Raw genomic sequence first — 12,608 nt, forward strand, 5'->3', positions numbered from 1 at the left:
ATTATTATTAGAATTATTTTGCCATTGGTTTTTATCAGCATTGAGCAAGAGATGATAATTATTTCAAAAGGAATATTTGCAATGTTGAGAAACATTACAAATCTTTCAAGTTCATTTTGTAACCAGTGTTTTTTTCATTTAAGAAAAGTTTTTATTTTACTTTCTTTTTTTACTGTCATGTAAAACTAATTAGAACAAATAAGAAAAACTAATAAAAAAAGAAAGTAACCAGTGTTTTATTATGGTGAATTTGTAAGAAGTTTTATTAGCAACCACATCCTTAATAGACCAATACAAAATGAATCTACTTTAACTGCCCAATTCTTATTTTTATTACCATCTAGTTTCAGGAAGTATGAATCTGGTAAACCATTCTTCGATTAAAGTGACACTCTCCCTAAGAGAGAAATGAGATTAAGTGCCATCAGAGGAAGTAAATCTCAGCGTTTGGTGAGATAGAGACTGATTGATTTCTTTTGCAGAAATCCCACTCTTTGAGTGACAGGTGGAAGACAAAATGTCAAGAAGGACTCCTGTTAGAACAAGTGCTTAGGATGGTGTTTAATATAGCAGGGAGCTGAGATACAGTCGTAGGACACAGTAAAGAATATGGAGTATGTGGATACAATAAAGAATTTCAGTTTATGATCTGCCATCTGTTATTCAGAAGAATAAGTTAGGGAAATAGATGACTTTCAGTTCTCCATACATGCAAAGTTAAGATAGTTATTACAAAAGTTTTGCTGTTGCATGTGCTGAAAGAGAAGCATATACATTTAAACATTTTCAAAAAATAAATCACTCAGTAGGCTTAAGAAAAATACTTTAGTTCATATTTCATTGATCTGACCTTTTGATTCAAGATCAGGAAATGAATCCAGAATAAAAACTAACAAAACACAAAACAAAACCACACGCACACGCACACGCACACACACGCACACATACACACATGACAGAAATGAATCATTTACCATGGAAAAGGCATTTCCAGTCTCAGCTAACCTCGACTAGTTTTTATTGCATTATTTTTGAAATGCCAGAAACTGGCTTTGGCCATAATATTTGCTGTCCAACTATATCGTAGCTGTTATTATGCAATTGCTTGCAACAATTAGCTAAACACCGTTATTTGACAGATTCCCTCAAAAGAGACAGATGCTGCAAGGTGTCTAATATACAGAGCCAAATCACAATCAGTCAGTAACAATCATTTGGACTGGGGCTACAGCCCAAGGGCAGAAGTTTGTAAACCCTTGCTCAAGGAAAGAGTTTCACGCAACCTTAATATTTTGGAAAATAGATGTTTGTCCCAATTCTTCAAGTTATTCCCTGTTTTCAGGAATGAACTGTGGGACTAGCTAAAGAAGGAGGAGACACAAACTTTAGATTTCTTTTTAAGGAGATCAGTAGAAGAGAAAAAAAAAATAGAAATGCAAATGTGAAATGGTAATGATCTACAACATGGAGAAAAGAACCACCATGGAACCTGCTAGAGATTTCCACCAAAACCCTTTAACTGACAGAAATTCAGTACAATGTACACATTAATCAACAACTCCACCATTACCAGGGCTGCTGTTTAAGCCAAAAAATTAACTACAATATCCAAAAACAGAATTCTCATAAGATTTGAGAAAAAAATAGAGTGAAAGGCAATGTTAGCTAAGCTCTTAGCTAAATCCACTCTTAATGGCCCCCAGTATTTAAACTATCATGGATTAAAGCCATGAAAATAAAAATTTCAATTTGAAATTTTATTAGCATGTTGCTAAAATGGTCAATAAAACATCAACACGATAGGCTTTGTTGACATAGTTGGAAAACTGCTCTCTCGTTTTTAAAACTTAATTTCCATTTCCCCACCTTCTAGGATTTCTACGTTAGGAAAAGCCGAGCTAAAGATACTGGCTATGGTGTTGTCATGATGCTGGTTTCTGGAATGTTGCCGTGTCCTCCCCCTCCCACTCCTCCAATCCCTTTAAAAATATGACTATTTTTGAAATGCAGCCCGAGGAGGGAGTAATCAAGGGTTCAGAACAATAAGCGCCCTTCTGCACCCATTCAAGTTCCCAGACACCAGGTGAACTATCTCCTTTTCCCGGGTGGGGCCGGCTCTCCATGTCAAATTAGCTATGCCATTGTCCTCCCGGGACCGGAAGGCTTCCCTTCTGCCATGGAGGGAGACTCACAGGCAAATGCGGGTGGGGTGGCGACTGCTTCCTCTGATGCAAAGACAGGAAGCAAAAACTATCTAGCTTAGCCCAGAGCCTGGAATAAAGTCAGGAGACCTGGGGCTGGAGAGCTGAAGAGTCCCAGGCAGCCTCAGGATAGCCCAGAGTCCCGAAGTGCTCTCTCGCAGAACTATTCCCAAGTGCACAAGGGGCAGGCTTGATTTCTTGGAAATCCTGCATTCTGGGGACACATTCGTACAGGAGGTGAACGGTGCCCTGAATCGGCCAATCCTCGCCTCCGACTGGCCTGTATGTGCACATTTGGGGTGGTGAAGGTCCCTTTTTAGCAATGGCTCGTTTCCCTGTCAGGTGCAAGCCACTGACCACTGACTCACGGGAAAGGTCACGTCCCCACTCCCCTCTGCCCATTCCCCTTCTTCCCTTGACAACGCAAGGGAAAAGCACTCTGGGTCCCCCACACCGTTACCAGCGCTGGGGCTCTCTTTCAGTCCCGGGGTCAGTTCCTGAGACTTCCTGCCGTCTGCCGGAGGGGTGCGAAGGTGGAGCCCCGCACTGACCACCGGCGGCGGACGCACGCGGGGGTTGGGGATGGAGAGCTGCCAGCCGCGAGCCCGGCGGCACAGACCAAGGGAGCCCGGCGCCGGAGACGGGCGGGGGACAGGCTACTCCTTGTCGTCCACGAAGTCGGCCAGCTCCTGGAGCACTCGCAGGCGGCCGCTGGCGTCGATGCGGCGCTTCTCGCGGATGAGGTCTTCCAGGCTGTGGAACCTGGCGGTGTGGATTTTGTTCTCGCCCAGGTGCACCTTAAGGTAGTACTGCTGCTGCGGGGGCTGCGTGGCGGCGGGCACCTCCCCTCCGGCTTTGAATTCCCGCTTGCCAAAGCGGCACCAGGCGGCGAAGCTCTCCGAGTTCGTCCAGCAGATCTCCTCGCTTTTGAGGCCCAGGTGGCCGCAGGCGTTCTGCACCACCAGCTCGGCCACCAGCGGGCGGTAGCGGTACCAGCTATTCACCACCCGGCCCACGTTGGCCGCGCCCGCCTCGTACAGGCTGTCCTGGCGGATCTCGCCTTGGTGCAGGTGGATAATGTGCCCGCCGCCCACGTACACCGCCCAGTGCGGGACGGGCGCGGGCGGCTCCCGAGCCGGCTGTAGCCACAGCAGCTCCAGCAGGTCGCCGGGCTCGCAGAGCGCAGGCAGCGCGGTGACCGCGTAGACGCTCAGGTCCGCGCCCTGAGGGCCGCCGCTCACTTTGGAAAAGATGCATTCCTGGCCCCGAAAGGCGGAGAACTGAGTCTCGTTAAGGACGAGCTGGTGCAGCAGGTGGTGGTGGTGGCGGCTGGGGCTCTCTGGGCAGGGGTTGCAGCCTGGGGGGGCCTTCACGCCAAACTTGTCGGGTTGCCCGCGTTCGTCCAGGTCCTCCTCCTCATCCGAGAAGAAGTAGGCGACCCCGACCCGCAGCTCGTCCTTCTCAATCCCGGACGGGTCCCCTGTGGGCAACTCGCTGTAGTTGAGGTGGGTGATGCGGTCCAGTTGGTTGCCCATCAATGACGCGGCGAGGCGAGGGCCAGGAACTGGGATCTGCGGAAGGAGAGGAGAAACAGGCACCATAGAGTCAGGGACTCTGGCGTCCCTCCAAGATGTACAGTGCCTCTGGGACCTGCCCGCCCACCCACGCCTCGCACTACCCACGCCTCGCACTATTGTCACCTGCGCCAGCCGAGTTCCCAGTGCCTCCTTGGGGTGGAGAAGGCGGGTGCAGAAGCCACCAGTCCCGCGGGCCAGAGCGGACGCCACCACACCGCCTCCGACCCGGTCCGGGAAGCCTGTTCTAACTCCCACAAGATAAAATGCCGGCGGCTGGAGATCGTGCGAGGTCCCAGTAGGGAGGAGAACACAGGTTGTGGCAGCGTGGGAGACAGACGCCCAGGGAAGGACAGAGGATGGGTTGGAAGGGAGAAGGGACGTCTACGGCCTGAGAGCTTGAAGAAAGCTGCGCCCACATTTAAGTCCCCACCCTCTACAGCCCACCTCCCAGTTTTGCCTTAGGTCGCACCCCATCCCTGACCGAGGCTCACACAATGACAATCGGACACATTCGCGGGTATTCACTAGATGCCAGAAAAATTTTACACTGACAGGTCAGTACATATACCCACAATGACAAACCTTCGCGACGACACATGGGCACACTTAGACGCCCCCCTCCCCCATTCGTACACAATTCCAAACCAAGCCTGCACCCTTGCTGATGCACGAACACTCAAGCACCCGGGCACACCTGCCCACGCTGGCAGGTGCACTCTGCCCCTTACTTTGCTTGCCTTTGACCCATCAGAACCAATCGGACTGCGCCAGGGCGAGGCTGCTCTGTCTAAAATAACCTAACAAAGAGACCGGGAAAGGAAAGAGGAAGCCAGTGCAGAATATTAGTGCGGCGTGCGTGTGTGTGTGTGTGTGTGTGTGTGTGTGTATGGAGGTTCACTTTCCTCCCAATGACCCCCTTCCTCCTACCGAACACACGATCCAAACAATCAGACGAAAAATAAATAAATAAATAAAACACGTTTCCGAGGCAAAGAAAGCCGCTTCTCCGTACCGGTGATTTCCCTGCTCCTGAAACCCCAAACTCCTTTAAAGTCTCCTGGTCCCCATTGATGCTGCGGAGACGGCGGTGGCGAGTGGGTTCTGGACTGTGCGTGAGGCGGTGGCTCAGCTCTACCCCTCGCTGAGACCTGCGGTGCGGTGCCCGGCGCCGTGCCCGTGCGCTCCTGTCTCGCTGGCTGCGAAGGCTGCTCCACCTGGGCAGTCGGGTTGGGCTCTGCTTTCCTACGGCCGCGCGGACGACTCTAAGTAGCCTGAGCCGCGGCTCCAGGGCCCGCCCCGGAACACGCTCATTGGCTGGAGTGGGTGCCCGGGTCCTGCCAATCTCAGCTGGAGGGGGCGGGATCAGGGGCGGGTCTCCGGTGCGCTCCTCCTCGCCCGGCCCCCGCGCACCCGAACGCACCCAGCCCCCGGGAGCGTAGGTGTGAGCTCGGGCGGGGAGCGCTGGAGAGGCGCGGCGCAGCTGTGTAGTGCTGCTGAGCGGCTTCGCCCGCGTCGCCTATCTCCTCCGAGCTGATTGTAACTAAGCTGATTGTAACACAGTCCGCCCGCGTTCCGTGTTCCCTGTTCCCAAAGGACAGACTCCAGGAGGGAAGCTGAGTCTGGGGGTGGAGAGAAAAAAGGAACAAAAAAATCCAACTGTGTACTCATCTTGGCCCAGGCGCTGCGGGTATTTGGGGACAGGGAGCGACATCGTCTGAGGCGGTCCAGGAGTCTGTGCTGGGACTCCGGAGCCTCGGTTCCTGACCACCCTTGAGCTGGTCCTTGGCTCAAAGACCTTTTTCCAGCCAGGCACGGACGCTTTTGAAATTGCGCTGGTGGCCTTTAACTCCTTTGCTTTCAGCCAAATGAAGGTGTTGACCCGCCGCTGGCGCTTGGTTTAAAAGGAGAGAGGTGTCAATTGCGACCCAAAACTCTGAGCCTTGGCCAGCCTCTTCCCAGACTGTGCTTGATTTTGTCCTTCATTTTTTTTTTTTTTTTTTTTCTGTGAAAGGGGTGCATCGCAAATGGCGATAGTAGGGCATATAAGTGTTTCCTAAACCCCAGAATTTCTATTGTTAAGGAATTGTTTGGTTTTGTGGGAGAATGATATTCATCCGTAATTCCTGACTGCGTTTCTGGATAAAAACCTAGTGAATGAATGCCCCCTGGATATTGAATGCTAAAAAATGACGGTTACAATACAGAATTCTAGACCAGCAATTTGAAGTTTGAACCTTAAGCCTCGAGGACATCTGGATCTAGTATCCATGCTGCTTATGCTTAAGGCTGGACTTATGTAAATCTTCCTTCCTTCCTTCCTCCCCGCCCCCCCCCTTCCCTCCCTTCCTTTCTTCGTGCTAGATATGGAACCCATGGCCTTGTATATGTAGACTTTCTCTCCAGAGAGAATTTGATGTTTCCTCTTTGTACCCCCTGGGCAGCTGGAACAGACTCTGTTAGTGCATCTCCTCTGCTGCATTGCACTCTTGTGTTGACTTAACTCCTTTTTACAAACAACTCATGGTCATAGGCTTGCATGGGTATGCAGCCTTGTATTCTGGGTCTCCTTCTCAATGCTACATATACATGGGTTTCATCAGTAATAATAAAAGGAAAATAGCCTATAGTGACCACTTGCACTTTGCTAAGAGATTTAAGATGATTTAATCTCCATATCTGAATTGTAATGAGGAAACTAAGGCCCCAATCCCTGTGCCAGCAATCCGTCTAGAGTTGTGGGAAGTTTAGCCAGTTGTGAATCAGGCTATAATGATTTGTTGAATGAATAAACTCTTTTGTTTTATAACATGAGAAAGCTGGTGTTTCAGAGAAGTTTGCTCCTTGGCCCAAGGTTACATGCAGATTGATGCATATTATCAGTGCTTCTTTTCTTTGACAGACTATTCTGCTTGAATACTTTGAAACTGACAAGGCTCCAGTTCATGTTTGCTGTCTGAAGGTCTCTGCCTACACTCATAGGCTCCTGATGCAGTGATTTATCAAAGTAGATGCTTAATAAGTATTGTGGGAAGATTGGCTTAAAATGACCACCTCCATACATTTGATTTACTTAAATCTTTCCAGAAATTTAGCTACTGTCCATGTGCCAAGTTATTAGGAAACAAGTTGCCATCCTTGGAACTGATCATAGATTGTAATGGCTTTTTTTTTTTTTTAATATTTGCTGTAAATAATAACTCATTTTGACCCTGAAACTAAGAGGATTGAACAAGTAGTTTCTGAGACCAAGAAGTGAGTTATTGGTCTTGTTATAAACTGGACTTTGAATCTGCCTGGGAAGAGGAATCTGAAGAGTTCACACTGATGTCAGCTCAACTCTTGACTCTGAATACCCGCCCCCCCTTTAAAATCTTCCTTGCATTCTCAGGATTAAATCTTGCTCACAAACATTTATAGCCTCTATGCTGTTCAGTGCTGTCTGTCCTGTTCCATCCTACTCTCGGCTACAGTGTATCAGTTTTCTTACTGCTTGGTATCCAATACTCTAAAGCTTAATGAACATAAAATATTGTCAGTGCTTGCAGAAACAGTACCTACACTTTCAGATACCAATATGGGACTTTCTGAATCTTCCTTCCATCCCCTCCCTTCTGACTGAATAAAAGACTTACTGCTTAATAGTCAAGGGAGAATAAATACCCGGGAGTCCCCATGAAATACACTGCAGGGGTCACACACCCATTCTGAGGCTTGGGAAAGACAGGAGCTAAAATTAAACCAAGAAGATGTATACTTTGTAGGCTTTGGCAATTATGAAGAAAACAAATTAAAATGTCAAATGATGCCAACATTATAAAATATTTCTCTTCATCACAAATGTTGTTTGCAAATTGTTTTGTTTTTCTGCCTCCCTGCACTCTAAGAAAATACAATGTCATCAAAAGCAGAATACAGTCATCAAAGCACAACCAAAAGCCAACCAGTTTGAACTGTATTTAACACTTGTGACCTGGTTAACTGGGTTTGTTACCCTAACCTTTCTGAGTGTCAGATTCCTTATCTGCAAAAAGTAGATAATAAAAATATCTCCCTCATGGGGTTGTTTTGAGTTAATAGATGTAAGCATAGGTGGAGTGTCTGGTACCTAGTGAGCTTTCAGTCAGCGTTACCGTATTATTGTTGATGGAGGAAGGGGAGAGGGTGTTATAACCTACTTGTTCATGACAATTGTGGTTTATATCTGGAATGTCCCCAAAAACTCATGTATTAGAAGCATGGATCCCCATTCAGCAAGGTTCAGGGGTGAGGCTTTTAGGCAATAATTGACTGTGAAGGCTCTGCTCTCCTTAGTGGACTAATCCATTCATTTGATGGATAGTGAATAGACTATTAGGAAGTGGGACTAGCTGGAGGGAGTAGGTCGCTTAGGGCGTGCCCTGCAAGGCCTAAGCTTCAACCAGGTCTCCTCCTCAAAATACCTTTTTCTCTCTCTGTTTCTCTCTCTCTCTCTTTACAAGTTGCCGTGAGCTGAGTTACTCTTTCCTACTATGCCCTTCTGCCTTGATGTTTCTGCCTTGGGGTCAGCTGACCATGGACTGAAACTCTGAGACCCTGAGCCAAAGTAAGCATTCTTTCTCCAAGTTCTTGTTGAGTATTTTGGTCGCAGGGATGGAAAGCTGGCCACCACACAGCTGTGCAATTCTGTCTTTCCTTTTACCCAGGTAGACACTAACTCTGTCTGCTAGGGTGTCCAGCACTGTCCCTGGCCGGGGTGTGGGACTGTTCCTGTTTCAGGGTGGTGAGAGTCCTGCCTGTCTGTCTTTAGGGTACTTCCAGGCTTAACCCTCTCTATAGCATTCTGCATGTGAGTCTTTGGGCTAATCACCTCTGGGGTCCCTGAGGACTATGAGTCTATTTAAATGAACATTTTCTGTTCTAGGAAGTATGTGTGGCAAAGCTTGGGGAGGAGGGTTCGGAGGCCATACGCTGTGTGTGATGTTTCTATGACTGCCAATGTGAGCGTCATCTTCCTTCCTTCTTCAGCATTGTATGAAAAGTTTTTTTTTTTTTTTTCAAAATTCTGCTGACCATGTCCTTGGCTCGAACTTCCATCCATTAAAACTGGCCCTGGACGGAAGGGTTCAGAAGGGATGTGCATTTTCCTTCAGTACTGCTTTATAGCACTGTTTTCTAAAAAATGTGTTTGCTTTCAATTGTATGGCCTATTTTAACATTTGTCCTTTAATGAAATGAAATGTCCTATATCTTGTTGGCTGCCTTAGGCCCTTGTCATGCTGACCCTCACTGTGCTAAAGAATATTCTGTACCCTTCTGCAGCAGAGTGGGTGCTATGGCTCCACCAGCCCCACCTCCCTCCCTTCCAGCACATGGCTACATGCCAAGTCCAAGCACAGGAAGGTGGATGCTGTGTGTCAGAGTTCTGCCCGTGGAATGTGGGTGGAGTAGAGGAAGCCGCTCCGAGGTGAGCTGAACACTGTTGACATGGTCTTCCACTAACCCTTTTCCCCTTGGTGAGCATCCGTGGTAGAACTCTTTGGATCTGATGGATGGAGGAGCCACTAGATGGAAGGAGGCTAGAATTCCTGAATGACTGCTTAATAGCCCCTTTGTTATAGAAGTTACTCTATGCTGGTTCATATAGTCTCCTCCATTGTAGATATATCTCCAAATAAGAAATATCCCTACCCCTATTGACAATTGCTGTTCTCGTCGTCAAGGTAGACTTTCCTGGGGTCCTTGGAGTATCCCAGCATATTCATTCAGAATTTCCTTTTAATTTTTTTTTTTACTGGTGTTTAAAATCAAACCCAGTCTTGTGCTGCTGCTGACCTGCATCCCTAGTCTGTCATCCAGAATTTAAAGACATTAACAGCGGATGCATCTGTTTCCTCTGACTACCACCTCATCTGTCCCTACTCTGTGTTCTCTGAATTCTTTGAGCTTCCATGAGATTACCCAACACTCTAAATGTTCTACCTGTTTTCTGTGTTTTCAGATCACAAAAAGGCAGCATAAACTCCTTACAACTAAGACTACAGAGGATCCTGTTCTGCTTCTTCCCGTTACCTTCCTGCATGCCTTGGCACTCCATCCAGTTGTCTTAAGTGCCCTTCTCTGAATTTGATTTCCACCTTTTCATACTTTCTTATTAATGTATCTTTGGTAACTTTTCATCATGGCTCTTTCATCTGGGTCCTCTTCTGATTTCAGGAGGAGGTCTACTCTCACTTTAGTAATGGGTGAATCTTGGTTGGGCCGGGGTCAGAATCACACACGCTGCTCATTCTTCCCCATCTTGAGTGTCTTTCCCTGGCTTCCTCCTCTAGCTCCACCGGAGATGTAAAACCCTTCTACTACGCCTGTCCCTTCTATCCATCTGATCAAGTCCATCCTTCATGCTTCCATAGCGCCAGCTGCGTATTGGCCAGGTGAGATGTCAGAAATGTGGCAGAGCACTTGTCAAATTGAACTGGGGTCCTCTGCTGATCTTTGAGTATCTCAGGAAAATCTCCAAATCTAAGCACATTTTTATTCTGTTTGCTGAATATGAGGTTTGCTGCATGGTGTGCACTCAACAGCTACTGTTCGGTTTTTTTGTTGTTGTTGTTTTAAATTATCATTTAATGCATTGTGATTCATTGTACACAAATGGGATACATATTTTCCTTTCTACGGTTGTGCACACACACACACAAAAAGGACCCACCTTTTGACCCAGTTATCCCACTCCTTGGTTAATACCCAAAGGACTTAAAATAAGCGTACTACAATAACACAGCCACATCAATGTTTATAGTAGCTCAATTCACAATAGCTAGTTTATGGAACCAAACTAGATGCCCTTCAACAGATGAATGGATAAAGAAACTGTGGTATATATACACAATGGAATATTTTTCAGCCATAAAGAATAATAATATTATGGTATTTGAAGATAAAAAGATGGAATCAGAGAATATCATGCTAAGTGAAATAAACCGATCCCAAAAAATAAAAGGCTGAATGTTCTCCCTGACAAGTGGATAATGACATGTAATGGGGGTGGGGGTGGGTAGAGGGTGAGAGAAGAATGGAGGAACTTTAGATTGCATAGAGGGAAATGAGAGGGAGGAGAGTATGAAAAATGGTGGAATGAGACAGACGTCATTACCCTATGTACACGTGTGATTACATGAATGGTGTGAATGTACATTGTGAACAACCATAACAACGAATGCTACAGGTTGCCTGACTGTGCATGAATGCGTCAAGGACTGTATTACTTAGCTGTCACTGTTGTTTTTACTTCATCTTTTATTACTTTGAGTGCTCTAACACTTACCAAAAGTATTAAATTAGATAATATGAGAGAGGGTTTGCTATGTGGTGTACACAGTATTGCGTTTCCAAGTGAATCTCTAGCATTACCAAGAAACCTGGTAAAAATATGGATTTCCAGGCTTTATCCCCGATCCACTGAAAATTAATCTCAGGATTGACTCTAGGAATTTGTATTTGGAGCCATCTCCCAGGTATTCTGAGTGCAGTACAATCATCTCTAGTCCAACACTACTCACATGTAAGAAATCATTCTTCACCTCTTGAGTAGTGACAACCCTTGAGGAGACAGCCCTTAATCAATACTTGGAATTATGTTCTCTAGACGTTTTCTGGTCCATTTCAACAGAAGTGAGACACATTTTAGACTTACTGAGACCAAGTTGGTAAATAAAGGAGTCAGTTCATATTCAAAGGCATGTGAAGTCAAGTGGCCTGTTTAGAAGTCAGCGCGTAGGTGTATGGTTAGAACTGAGGTTTGATCTGTCTTCCTCTTGTTTCAGCTTTTGTGTCCCACTGTGCTAAAAGGTTGCGGGTAGAGTGAAAACCTGCATGAATAAGGAAACTCTCCGGCCCTAGATGCTAAATTTGCCTTTCTGCTACTGGTTGTTTGATGATGAAAATCCTGGGTTTGCCTTGCAAAGGAAAATTTCTTGGTTATTTGTATTTCTTCTGGGATTCCCTTCTATTACAGTGCCTTATCCTTCTCAAGGAGCCATGCTTTTGATTACCCCTTCTCTTCACCTTCAGTTATAACTCCACCTATTCTCCTTGTTCCTTCCTAGTTGCATGTGAACATATTTAAGTTTTCGCATCTTAAAAAAAAAAAAAAAAAAAAAATTCTCCAGCCTGTGCATCGCCTGACTCCATCAGTGACGATACACTCCTGTCTTGAAAGAGTTGTCAACACACACTTTATCCCAATCCGTCACAGGCTTTCTGACACACCCATTATTCCACTGCTCAGCTCTCCTCGCTGGTGTGTGGTCCACTGGTATTGATGTGAGGGATACTTCTGGGTTCTAACCCTCCTTCTGAGAAGCACGTGGCAAGGATGAGAAGCTCTCCGTTTGCTGCCCGCCATGCCACACTCTCCTGGTTTCCCTTTGGCCTCTCTGGCTCTCTCTCTTACCGTGTTTCCTGGACTCATTCCCTTAAGTGGTCCTTTCAGTATTGGTTTTCTTCAGGACTGGGTTTCCAGGTTCCCTTCTGAATGCATCCTGTTCGTGATCATGTCTGCCTCTTTGCCTTCCATCTCATTTCTCTCTGATGGTTCCCTAGTGGAACTACAGCCCCAACATCCAGCCAGGAAGACATACATGTCTCTGTAACTGCCCTGCAGAAATTGGAGGGCTGGTGCCCCAGGCTGAACCTTTCCTTGGTCTGGAGACCTGTGCTTCCCTGTGTGTCATTCATGCTATTGATGGACACCGTTGCTGTCCCATTGCAAGCCAAAGCCAGGGCATTAGCTGCCATGGTCCCCTGACCCCAGGCCCACACATGGCCAGCCTCGAGTCCTGTTGGGTCTCTC

The 12,608-nt window shown here is 46.8% G+C and overlaps 1 protein-coding gene across 1 annotated transcript; it reads right to left on the reverse strand.

Moving 5' to 3' along the window:
* Positions 1-546: 546 nt before the first annotated feature.
* On the reverse strand, positions 547-5,005 carry Lratd1 (LRAT domain containing 1). The gene is made up of 2 exons (XM_047523550.1): positions 4,791-5,005; positions 547-3,772 (listed from the first exon to the last, which is right to left on the reverse strand). The coding sequence occupies exon 2, from the start codon at positions 3,734-3,736 to the stop codon at positions 2,858-2,860; it is 879 nt and encodes a 292-aa protein (XP_047379506.1). The 5' UTR covers positions 3,737-3,772; positions 4,791-5,005; the 3' UTR covers positions 547-2,857.
* Positions 5,006-12,608: the final 7,603 nt, after the last annotated feature.

The sequence above is a fragment of the Sciurus carolinensis genome, chromosome 13 (genome assembly GCF_902686445.1).
Source record: "Sciurus carolinensis chromosome 13, mSciCar1.2, whole genome shotgun sequence".
NCBI classification, from domain to species: Eukaryota; Metazoa; Chordata; class Mammalia; order Rodentia; family Sciuridae; genus Sciurus; species Sciurus carolinensis.